The sequence below is a fragment of the Camelus dromedarius genome, chromosome 25 (assembly GCF_036321535.1).
Source record: "Camelus dromedarius isolate mCamDro1 chromosome 25, mCamDro1.pat, whole genome shotgun sequence".
NCBI classification, from domain to species: domain Eukaryota; kingdom Metazoa; phylum Chordata; class Mammalia; order Artiodactyla; family Camelidae; genus Camelus; species Camelus dromedarius.
In genome coordinates, this window is record NC_087460.1 from 5,273,277 (window position 1) to 5,286,244 (window position 12,968).

Genomic DNA, 12,968 nt, shown 5'->3' on the forward strand with positions numbered 1-12,968 from the left:
GCATTGTGTCCAAGTGCAAAACAACTGGAAACTGTGTCAGAGGGAGTCTATAATCAGACCAGTTAGCGTGAATTCCAGAGTAGGTGTAGATGGATTATTGACCTCAGGCTTTGAAGGACTTTCCCACAGAAGAGGGAGGAGACTTGCCAGAGCTGCTCCAGAGGCAGGACCCTGATGATGGATGGAGGTTAGAAGGCAGCAGGTCTGGGCTCCCCCTCGGTACAAGTAGCCTAAGGGAATGTCACCCCTGTGATGATCCCCAAGGAAAAGAACCATACTGCCAGATGAAAGAAGACTGGGGGCATGAAGGGATGGCCAGGCCTCATGTCCCCTTTTGCCTGTCTCTGTGTCTTTTCCCTGAAGCGGGCAGACTTCCTCCTGGTAGACTTGTGCCATGCTTGGCACTAGGGATGTTTTGTCATTTCCACTCGTTTGTTTTATGCTTAGAGAGAGACCAGGTCCTTTCTCTTTCACCTAAATTACAAAGACATTCTTAACTTATTGTAAATAGAGAAGACATATAAAACATAAAAAGATAAATGAATCACATCTCATGACCTCTTGTCCATCCATATCCTCCCGATGCAAACAAGAAGAATGGACTGATATATGCTATTCTTCAAATTCCTCCACCTTCATATAAACATATGTAAACTCATATGCCCATAAAAGTGTTCATGTTGAACGTGTGTTATTATTTATTTTTACAAGATTGGAGTTATATTATACACATTATTGTTCAATTCGCTTTTTATCACTTAAATCTCATGGATATTCCTCCAGGTAGCGCTAACTCACTTAAAGCAATGGCTTAATATTTCATTTATGAGAGGTTGGTACTCCAGTTCATATGACCATTTGCCCATTTATTGGCAATTTGATTGCTTTTAACATTCCCCCCTCTACAAATAATTTTGTAGTAATGATTTTTGTACATGTATTGCTATACGCCATTGAGTTTACTACTTAAGATTACTGCAAATGTTGATATTATTAGATCAAAAGATATATATATGTATACATATATACACACACAGACACTTGTCCACGTACACGTGTGCATAGATAGAAACAGAAGCAAATTTTCATAGATATTGTCCAATTACTTTCTAGGACTAATCATTTCCAGTTGTCTTCATATCTAGATAGAAAATGCTGGGATTTCTCTATAACTTGACTATTAACTAAAGCCAAACCATATAGAAATGCCAAGACCAATAAGCTTACAAAAGCCCACAAGTCTCATCCTGAGACACTTGAAGGTGGAAGTAAGGATGACAAGTGCTTTGCTGCTGGTTTCTTTCTCCTTCCTTCCTTCCTTTCTTCATTCCTTCCCTCCTTCCTTCCTTTCTTCCTTCCTTCCCTCCTTCCTTGCTTCCCTTCATCCTTTCCTTCCTTCCTTCTTTTGCAGTTTCTCAGTGTTTTCCCTTCGTTCAACATTTTGTCCCCCATCCTTTGTCTCTGTGTCTCCTCTTTGTCTCCCTCTTTCTCTTCCACACCCCACACATACACACACCTCATTCAGGTATATCCTGGATGATATGCTGGGAGTTGTCTGAAATTCACAGCAGAGCTGGAGGGTGGTAATAGATATTTCAAAGGTAGAATCTCCCTCCCTTCCTTGCGTCTCTTTCCTCATCTCTTTTTCTGGTTCCTGTGGAAGGTTGAAGGGATGTTAAACTCTAAGACCTATATGGATGATAATTTCCTAAAGTCAAACGCGATGAATTGAGAGGTAGTGAGTTCTCCAACCCTGAAAGTGAACAACCTCCCAGAACAGGTCCTGCAAGGGTTTCTGGACATGTCTCACTGCTTCGGGTAGAGGAGGTTTGATGGGGTGACATGGAAAGGGTAAGACAATTCTGACATTTTATGGCAAATACTGTGTATATCTCTGTGTTCGTGCATTGTTTTCAATTTATACCTATTTCCTTCGTCTTCTATACTTTTATGTAGTTTTTTGGTCCTTTGTTTCGTCTCTGTGTCCTCTTAGCACAGTGTTTCTCAGTGTGTTTAGCTGAGTCTCACTGACATTCCCTAGCTATTGGTCAACTTATCTATCTTTCCTTAAAAAAAAGAAAAACTATCGTTTCCTTCTTTAAAAACACTGTCCTCTCCCTGTAGTAATCTCTTTGCCTGCCCATATGTCATACTGAAAAGCAGATAAGAAAAGTTTAGAGTCTGTTATATAATTTCCCTCTAAAATGTATAAATGTATTATTGAATATAAACTAATCTGTGATTCTGGACTCATTATTTTTTAAAATATCTCTTCTCTGTTACCACAAACCATTAATATTAATTTGTATTTCCTTTATTATCTTACTGATGAGCAAGAATTTAAAGGAATTACATGCCACTGGATGTTTTTTCTCTATTCGTTCACTCAGTAAGCATCAAGCCCCTATCGCAGAACTTAGAGAAGGTTCCCCACACATACTTGAATGAGTACATACGCAGTGCAGGGCACGGTCCTAACAGCAGACACACAAGGTGAACAAGTATGAGGTCCTTCTTCGAGGGGGGCTTTCATTTAGGGGTTTGTGTGAGTTTGTGTAGATGTCTGTGTTTATATTTGTTGTGGGGTGTGGAGAGTGATAAACAGGTGAACAGATAAAGTCATTTCAGCTGGTGATAAGATCCAGGGAACGTCTCAGCCCAGTAGATGATGAAGCCTGTGTTTTGACTCATCCTTTGAACTGAGCCAAGGACGCTGGATAATCTTGTTCGGGGACGAGAGCACCCCAAGCTGTCCCTGATCCAGTGCTTCCCATTGTTTGCTTCTGCAGGAAGTAGACCCAAGAGCTGTCCAACTGCTGCCCCCTGCACAGGTACGTCAGCCTCCCCCACTTCCCCTGTGGCTCCCAGGGGCTCCTGCCTCCCCACCACGGGCAGTAACAGGAGGGGCTGCTGTCCTTTCAGACAAAGAGAAGCTCCGACTCCGGGGAGGAGGCACCCAGTGCTCAGGGCGCGTGGAGGTTTGGCACAGCGGCTCCTGGGGCACAGTGTGTGATGACTCCTGGAGCCTGGCAGAGGCCGAGGTGGTGTGTCAGCAGCTGGGCTGTGGCCACGCCCTGGAAGCCCTGGGAAGTGCAGCGTTTGGCCCTGGGAACGGGAGCATCTGGCTGGATGAGGTGCAGTGCAGGGGCAGCGAGCCCTCCCTGTGGGCCTGTGCTGCGGAGCCCTGGGGGCAGAACGACTGCAAGCACGAGGAGGACGCAGGGGTGAGGTGCTCTGGTGAGTGGAGGAGCATGGGTTCTGCTCCGGTTGAGCAGGGGCAGCGACGGGGCAATGAGCTGGGCTGGGGTAGGATGCGGACTTTGTGTCCATAAAGCATCCTGACGCTGTAGCTCTGGATGTAGGACAGCGGGGCTGGGGGGACTCAACATGGATGTTGTGGTAACTGAGGGGTGGTTTCAGGGCTCAGGAGGGAAACGTGGGCTGCCCTGCATTCTGTCCAGTCCCTGGGCTCCAAACACCTCTCTTCCTCTCCAGGCGAAAGGACAACTTTGCCCCCCGCTACAGCAGGTACGCTGCCACAGTCCCCGGGCGGGGAGAACATTCCGATTCCTGGGACCTGTTCTGTGGTCTCTGCCGGAATCAGCCACCTCAGGAGAGGACAGATCCTGAGGAACCACTGGCTGGTGGGGAGGAAGCAGGGCACTTTCCTAGGGAACCTCCCTCTGCCTTGGTTCACGGTGCCAGAAGTTTCTCATGTCTCCATGGGCCAAGGGAGGCTGGTTCTTGTGCTGCAGAATCCAGGGTTTTATTAGTTTCCCGTGATTGTTGCTCTCCAAAAGATGCCAGTCCCAAGACTTGTGTGATGCTCTGGTCTCGTGAAGCCCAAGGAGAGGAGTTAATTGTGAGCCCGGTGCTCAGAGGCTGTCTCAGAGGGAAGCTCCCTGATCATCTGCAGCTCTCCCTTGGGCCACACCAGCAGGAGTGGAGTTGAATTATCTCAGGATAAGACCTGGGGGAGCCGAGTCACAGTCAGTCTGGTTACGTCTGAGGCTGGGACTTGACTGTGCGGAGCTCTCTGGAAACGCTGGCCCCGGAAGGTTCTCTGTGCCATGTCCTTCTCCAAACGTTCTTGATTTTTCCTCCTTAGGGACCAGGCCACGCTCCAATCCAATCCCTGGCATCTTCTCCCTGCCTGGGATCCTCTGCCTCATCCTGGGCGCCCTCCTCTTCCTGGTCCTCGTCATCCTGGTGACTCAGCTGCTCAGATGGAGAGCGGAGCGCAGAGGTGGGTGCAGTGGGTACAGGGCAACATGGAAAGTGTGTGGAGGTGGGAAGCGGGGTCAGGTGAGACAAGGGGAAAAGTGGGAAAGTCTGTTCTTACCCCTATTTGTCTGCAAAACTCCTTCTGCTCCATGTGAGACCCTAAGGGCTGAATACACAGGTTTTTAGGACTGAGGTATGGACACTCATAAGTCATGGCTCTTATGTGAGACAAGAAAGAGTGGAGGCTGAGCTGGATCCAGGGCCAGGGGAGGGCAGAAGGTGCAGACATACATGGTGTGTGAGGTGTGAGATACATAGAGGTGCTGGCAGCCCTGAGGGTCTCCCCACGTGTGCGCGGCGGGGAGATGAAGGACTAGCCTGTTGTTTCAGGGTATCTAGGGAGGCATGTCTGACCTACTGGTGGTTTTTCAGCCTTATCCAGGGTCAAAGGCGCTGTCCATGAGGCTCTGTACGAGGAGATTGATTGCCTTGTAACTACGAAGGAGGATCTGCTGCGCAGCTCAGGTGTGTGTCTCTGTTTGCCCTCCCGGGACCCTTGGTTGTCAGCCACCCACTGGCTGTGAGGCATCTTCTCAGCACCCACATTCCCCACATCTGCCCCAGGCTCACAGAGGCAGCCCCTCCAAAGGCCACAGGACGGGCCTCAGAACCCCTGAGAGCTCCAGGCCTCCCTAATCTTGTAGGAGCCATGACGGCCCCAGCATTCCTTCTCAGCCTTAGCCCTGGTCCGGTGGGTGTGGGAAGGATTGTTCTGTTCTTTGTGATATTTTTCTCCACATTAGGGTTCCTGTCAGATGACTCAGTCTCTCAAATGCCCTATTACACCGGGGATGCTGAGGAGGACAGTGACCATAAATCCCCCCCAGGTAGTAGAGGTGGATGTGCCTTGGCTGGGTAGAGGGGGCGGGTGACGTTGCCTCACAGAGATTACATCCAGTGCGAACAGTCTTCCTCTGAGTTGGATTAGCAGAGCTCTTGTCTCCTGAGGGGTCCACGCTCCCCCTCTTCTGTGGCTGTCCTGTGATGCCTCATGTTGGGGCTGGGCTCTCTGTGTCCAGAATCACCCTCACTCACTCACAGCGTGCACATGCTGGTTTAAAAAATGACATCATGAAAGCATAATTCATCAAAAGATTTTAGTATCACTCATTGGCATAAGAATTTCTTTGAGATCTGTAGTTTTAATAAGAAATATTCAGAGAATGGTATAATTTTTTGTTTCATGGGCACATCAAAATAAAATATGGCCTTAGAAAGCATCTTGAGACAAGGAGTGACTTGTGCCTCCATTGAGCTGCTCAGAAACTCTGGTTTAGAAGAGATTTCAGGTGTTTCCCAGGACAACCCATTTACGGTGGTTTCCCTTGACCCCCTTGTCTGCCCTTAGAGCCCCTGGATCAGAGGACCGAGGCCCCTAGTGAGGGTTATGATGATGCTGAAGAGGTACCACTGCCTGAGGCTCCCTCTGCCTCTCGGATGCGCGAGGGGGAGGTGCCCCCAGAGGAGGAGACTGGGATGAGGGCCTCGCAGACAGGTGAGTGGGTCAGCTGATCTCCTGTAGTCTTTGCTCTGTGTCTGGGAAAGGGTGAATCTGAGCTCGTCAATGCCCATCCTTCCTGGAGATTGCAAATTTGCATGAGGTCCTATGTTTGATAGCATCACCTCGAACATACGCCTCTCTGTAATGCCGTCAGGCTCCTTGGGTGGAGGAAGCCGTCTTTATTCTTGGTGTTTATGTCTCCATAATGAGTGGCCTAAATTTGTCACTTTCTCCTTGATGTGCCTGACTTATGACTTTCAGATTAATTGAGGAATTTTAACAAATTAATAAAGGGGAATAACTGTTCTGATAACTTCTCTGTGCTGTCTCATACATGCAAGTTAGTTAGAGATTTAGAAAGCATATTGCAGAATTGGGATGTGTGAGGGGTTTTGATCACTTAAGACGCACTGTGAACACGTTGGCACTACTCTGCACAACGTCTGTGCTGTATGGAGGCCTTAAACAGTGAAGACATGGTGGTGGGTCATCGACTTAGAATTTGTGGCAGCTAAGGGCGAATCAGCTCCAGACATGTCAGTGGTCAGGAGAAGGCACTCATTCTCCAGAACAGAGCATTTCTCCATCTGAGGGCCCATGTGTTTCTTGGGGAGGGGACAACGGTAGATGCACATTATGACTGTATTTGTGGGCATTTGCAAACACAGGTGAAGGCATCTAAGAGCAGTTTTGGATTTTCATTGCGGAACTGACATTTTTCTGGACTTCTGTCTCCCTCTCATTATGACTTCAGACCTGTCAGTTGGGAAATAAGAAAATTTCAGATTCCGTTTTATGTGTCTCATCGTTCCTGGGCCTTCTGCTTGCTGAGTGTGTAAGCCAGGAAGCAGGCCTTCCCACAGCTCCTGTGTTTGACCATCGTTCTCCTGGGATTCAGGCATTCCCAGATAAGCTGAGGCCGCAGCCCACATAGGCTGGATCCTGATAGGAGAGCCCTGATATTTCCTTCCTGTAGTGAATATGAAATAGTTTGAGCCTCTCTGAGTGAACTGGGTCCCCAGGGATCTTATGTCATCACCACTTACTTGACCTGCTTCTGCCACAGGGCATAGCCCAGTGTCCCTTTGTCACAGTTCTAATCAAACTTCTCTTTACTATTTCAGACTCTTCTCTCAACTTTCCTAGAGAGAGAGCTGATCCTGGGAAAGGAGAAGAGAGCCCCTGGCTGGATCAGTGGGAAAAGGGGGACCTTGCGTATGATGACGTTGAACTGAGTGTCCCTGGAACACCCAGCGTGGCTTTCCCATGATGCTGTGTTAATATGAGATGAGGGCTCCGACATTCTAACTGCCTGTATTTCAGTAGAGCGGTATTGACCGATCATTGCATTATAGGGAAACTGCTCAGAGTATGTATTCTGAATAAAGGACTTTTCCCTCTGTTGATAATTTAACGTTTCTTGTCAAGTGGTCTTAGAGGATTGGTCCTCAAAGGAAATAGAAGGTGAGAGTGAACTGACCTGTTTTCTCACCTCCCCCAAAGGCCAATGAAGGCATGACTCTTTCCAGGCTCTGAAATGCTCTGCGTCTGTCTTACTCAGACAAGGACTCTAAACTTGGTCCACACTCACACCCTTACCCTAATAAAATGAACTCATGAAAAATACCTAGTCCTGACCATTCATGTGTGCTCGTGAGCACTTACATTATCAGGCACTAATGCCAATGATTATATGAGTCTAATCATGTAGGTCCTACAATTTAGATTAAAAGAAGCCATTTTCATTTGGGGTTTATCAGTTTTTACACTTTGTTAGTCATGTTGGTAGAAGATTTACGCCGTTAACTTCCATTGTCTGGTCAGCCACAGTCCATAAATCATTCCAGGTTTATTTGTTATTATCGATTTTGATTGAAGAGTTATTTGCAGACGAAATATGTTTATTTTTAATTTTTTTAAATTTTATTGATTTATTTTGGGTAAACAACGTTTATTCTATGAAGAGCAACTCATTGAGAGATAAAACTTAAAATTTACATATACGTACTGTTCATTGTTTCTAAGAACAGTTTAGAGCTTTAGCTTTTTAGTCTTACAGAGTTATGAAAGGAATAAAGCCAACCACAAAGTAAGAATCAACAGAATGCAGGAATCCAATCGTAAAGGACAATCAAATATGCTTGCACATAGACAAGATGTTTTTAGAGTGAAAACCACTTGGGTATCTTCCATCTACTGAATCCCAGCAGAATGTTTTGCAGGCAGTCTGGTTGAGGTTAACGATGCCTTGAAATCCAGAACAGGGATTAAGCCAATTTTCAGACCTGTTACTAATTCTTTCCTTGCCAGAGACATGGATTCAGGTCAATGATACTAAAAGAAATAAGAGCTATATTATGGAGCTGGAAGGACACAATCAATTGGTTTTCATTTTTTTTAATTTATTAATTACAAGGTTTTTTTTTAGTTTTTTTTAACATTTTTATTGATTTGTAATCATTTACAATTTTGTGTCAAATTCCAGTGCAGAGTACAATTTTTCAATTATACATGAAAATATATATATTAATTGTCACACTCCTTTCTCTGTGAGCTACCGTAAGATCTTGTATATATTTCCCTGTGCTACGCAGTATAATCTTATTTACCTATTCTACAATTTTGAAATCCCAGTCTATCTCTTTCCACCCGCCACCCCCTTGGCATCCACAAGTCTGTATTCTATGTCTATGAGTCTATTTCTGTATTGTATTTATGCTTTGTTTGTTTGTTTTTTAGATTCCACTTGGTTTTTTTTTTTGAGTTTTTATAATATTTATACACAAATTTTATTAAAGAGTCAAAAGCTGAATATGGCTTCTTCCCAAAAACACATGTCTTCACTTCTGCATTCCGTGAACAAGCACCCAGTTATTTCAAATATTTAAAAACTCTTTTTTTGATTTTCTGATACCTTCCTTAATATATTAATATACTATGTTATTTTTTTTCTGTCTGAGTCAGTTACCTTTTGCCTATCCACTATGGAAATTGAGGATTTAGCAACTTTGATTCTACGCTCACCTTCTCTAAATCCCAGTAGCTTTTCTGCCTGCAAAATTAAGCCTTTCCCATATTCCCTGGCTTCCAATCTAGTTATCATTTTGGTAGATTAATAACTATCATTTACATCCTTATAAATATACACACTGTTTCGAGTTGATTTTATGTATTATATGATGAATACTTTTTCTTGTCCTGCACAATGATTAAATTTATCAGATTAAATTATTTTGTTTTGCATTTGATTAGTTGATATTTTTAAGACTACTTTTCCCCCCAAATCTGTGTTAATTCTTTAAATTGCTTTACAAATTATTCGGATACTTATATGTTCTATCAATTTGACTTTCTTCATGAAATCTGCCTTAGGATATCCTACAATATCATGCAGAGTTGTCATTCTGAGATTCTTTTATGCTGGTTCATCAAAAGTCCTGATCAAGCACTGAGGTAGCAGTGCCTGGGGGGTAAAGTTGGGGAATAAAGGAGGTATGTAAATGTAAGCCTTAACCAATCTTGGGCCCCAGCAGGGTCTCAGCAGATGCCAGCAGCCTGCAGGAGCCTTAGCTAACATGCCCAGGTTGGGAAGCAAAAGAGAATCTGTTCGCAGACTTTTTGATGTTAAAGGGAAGTGCTGTATTTTCAGCTGGCTAAGCTGCGAGCATCCCAATAAGCATGTGTAATTATTAACTTCCCCTGAAAAGAGATTACTTAACCTCTCAAACCTCTACTTTCTCGTGGTAAGCTGGAAATAATAATGGTTCGTTACAATATTGAAGTAACATATTGTATGGTTTTACAATCCATAAAGCCAGTTAAACAGTTATCCTAAGCTAAAGAACAGAATTCTTTCTGCTCTCCACTCCTGCACTTCTCATCCAACATAGCAGGTGCCGAACTAAAATTTTTGTAAAAAAAAAATCTCTTCCTGTTACAGTCGTGTGTGGTTTTAATTGAAAAGGTGCCAAATGATAAATATACAAACATCCTGCTCACTTGGCCACATCTGATTAAGACCGGAGCACGAGGCTACACGGTCTTCACCCGTCAGTATGTTGGGGTCTGTCTTCTGCATCTTCAGATACACAAAGAAACTTGCAGCATCTATAAATTTTCAGAGCAAGCTGTCTCAGCACTGCTCTGGCAACGGGGCTGTGTGTGTTTTTGCGAATTGGAATCTACTGCATTCATTGCAGAATTGTATTGTATTGTATTGAACCATTCATAGCTCATATCTTTAAATGGTATTATACTTTATATCACTGTAATGAATGATGTAACGTGCATTGTGATCCGTCTTCATCCGTTGAATAATGTTCTCAGACATTTCTTATTGATTGAGATGATTTGTGCAAAACACCTAGAGGAGTGTCACTCATTCATTCATTCAATAAAGATATAGTTTGGGATTTTTAAATCTCCAGGCACTGAGGACATAGAGGTGAATTAGACAGAGAATTTCTACCAAGAACATTCATGCTTATAAAGCAAGGTTGGCAAGTAAACAACTGAGTTCGTCACAGGGTCACAGACGGTAAGGTAGCGTTTCCCGAGCAGTAGAATGCGGGCACCAAGGAGGGGTCAGGTGTACACGGCTCACAGCCCTGAGTGGCACCAGTCACCGTCACTGCACTGTGCTTCCCGGAGGACTTCTGACAGGCTCAGCCAAAGCCTGAGGTAACAGAATTTAATCTCACATTCCGGATTCCTGTGATCCTGGGGGTGGGTGGAGAAAGACGCCCTAAACAGGTTCTCTGTTATGATTATTGCATACTACTGCTAGGGGGCACTTACATTATCAGGTACTGACGCCAACCATTTAATCCTCACCCACATTCTATTACCCAGTCATGATCATAACGTTCATTTTTTTGATGAAGCAAGCACTCAGAGAGTTTAAGAGACCTGTTGAAGGACACACGCATGGTGTGTGGCAGAGCTGAGGGTCAACACAAGGCAGTCTGTCTCTGGAGCCTGCACTCTCTCAAGTTCAGTGTGGACCCAACAGGGTTGGTGTCCCTCTGAACTGGCTTCCTTGTCAAATCTCTGCTGGGATTGTACACTGATGTCTCTTATTGTGTCAAAAAAGACTTACCTTTATCAGAGGGCCAGTTCATCCTTGCTTACCCTGCACCCCAAGCTCTGGGGTATAGATTTCAACTTGGACACAGTACAGCAGCCCTGAGTGGAGCCTCTCCTGTCCAGCCCATCCCCCACCCCCATGACGGGGTCTCGATCTCATACCAGTGTCATATGTGTGAGATGTCCATCCTGAGGAAAGTGAAAGTGTATGTAAGTGGTTATACTAAATGCATCCCAACGTCACCCTGTGGGAAGCGAGGACTGGTCTCCAGCAAGCACCATCTACATTCCAGGTGTCTGGCCGAATGATTTCTGGTGATGGTGTCGAGTGCAAAACTGGTGTGAAGTGGTAAATCTGGGCCCCAGAGGGAGTATTGCATCAACTCAAGTGACTGAGCAGATCCTCATCCTACTCCAGCACCTGAGACTAAATACTGGTTGTGATATTTGTCATCAGTCATTATCATTAATGTGTTAAGCGTAGAGACAGGAAGGAGGTAGGGCTCCTGTACAGCCAAGGGCTTGGGAAGGATCGGAGCAGACAACAAGAGAGTGATTCTTGGAAAGTTCATCGGTAAATACTAGAGTATTTAGAGGGTGAGATGCATGTACTCAATTGTCTTTTCTCCCTTTTACTTTACCCGAGTCTCAAGGAGAAGGAATGGGCATGGACAGGGAGACATCTGCTGTGTCTGCTGACCTGAATGAGGTGGGTCCCCTTAGTGGGGACGTGAGGAGGCTGGGCACTGACTTGCGGCTGTCCTCCGTGTTGGTCCCACGGAGCATCAGGTGTGGGATGGGGAAGGCATGGAGTGTATCTGAGCTGTGGTGGGGACTCTGGGGCATGGGTGTCACAGAACACTTCCTCCCCATGTCTGTGTGCAGAGAAGTTGAGAGCTCGGGGGAGGGGCCCTGAGGGTGGGTTTGGGTGGACTGCAGGGGAGCATCATGGGAACACTGAGCCTGAGGCTCTGTGATGAATGGGGGTAGCATGTTCGTGATCTTCAATTTTGTCACTAACCTGCATCCCCTTACTGCCCTTCCCAGTCTCGATACTCATCCCACGGCTACTTTCTGGGGAGCCTGTGGGAGCTTCTCTGATCAATGGAGAATAGAACAAGGCAGCCATGGCTAAGCTGGGCATAAGCCCCTTGCACTTTTGTTTTCCCCTTAACTCATCTGAGCTCTCATCTTACCACTACCTTGACCCAAGAAAGAGGTGGTGTCACTGATGGGTTCAGGAAGCATCTACCTACCTCTTCGATTTCACATGCCTCTCCTTTGTCCCCCAGCCTGCAGGCATCCTCTAGTAAAAGACTTTCTACTTCCCCTTTCTATCCAAGACATTTCCCTTAAATTATATTTTGCATCTTCATTAGCTATGGTACACAATACAGCTGTGTTCTGAGTCCTACCAAACCAAACTCTGAATATATAAAGGAGAGAAAGAGCTGAGGTTTAGAAATCTGACTCTTTCAAAGGTATTTATTTTCTTCTTGGGACCCCAAAATCCTGTATTTTCAGGGCTAGAGTTCAATGATGAGTGCTTGTTTCTCTTAGTTCATGTACAAACAAACTTTTTCTCCCAAAACATAATTTGGTGACTGACTGAAAGGGATGTTTCACATAAAATGAAATTCAATAAAAACAAAGGGATTTAGCATATTTTAAAAGCCCCATATATACAGCTATTGTTTCTATCAATCTATCAATCCATCAGTCTATCACTCAATCTATCTATCTATCTATCTATCTATCTATCTATCTATCTATCTATCTAGTCTATCACCATCACCATTTTTGAGGCGGTAAGCCCCATAAAAAGACCGGTGGGACCCGTAAGTAGGGTCCCTACACTATTTCCAGCAACATCTGGTTCCCTGGCCCAGAGGCTCTATCTCACTTTTTGCCTCTGAAATGGCGTACTTATCGCTAAAGTCTTATTGATTCCATTAGCTCACTCCTGATTGGTTATTTCCCTCATTCCTGATTGGTTATTTCCTTCACTCCTGATTGGTTATTTCCTTCACTCCTGATTGGTCCATTTCCCTAACTTCTGATTGGTCCATTTGTAGTACCTCATTTGCATGGAGCTCAC

At 44.9% G+C, this 12,968-nt stretch overlaps 1 protein-coding gene across 1 annotated transcript in view; it reads left to right on the forward strand.

The window, feature by feature from the left end:
- The window catches only part of LOC105098243 (antigen WC1.1-like), a 62,248-nt gene that overhangs the window by 18,832 nt on the left and 30,448 nt on the right, over nucleotides 1–12,968 (forward strand). Inside the window, exons 8-9 of the mRNA XM_064479008.1 lie at nucleotides 2,790–2,831; nucleotides 2,923–3,237. Of these exons, the coding sequence (XP_064335078.1) occupies nucleotides 2,790–2,831; nucleotides 2,923–3,237 (357 nt within the window). The remainder of the gene's footprint in view (nucleotides 1–2,789; nucleotides 2,832–2,922; nucleotides 3,238–12,968) is intronic.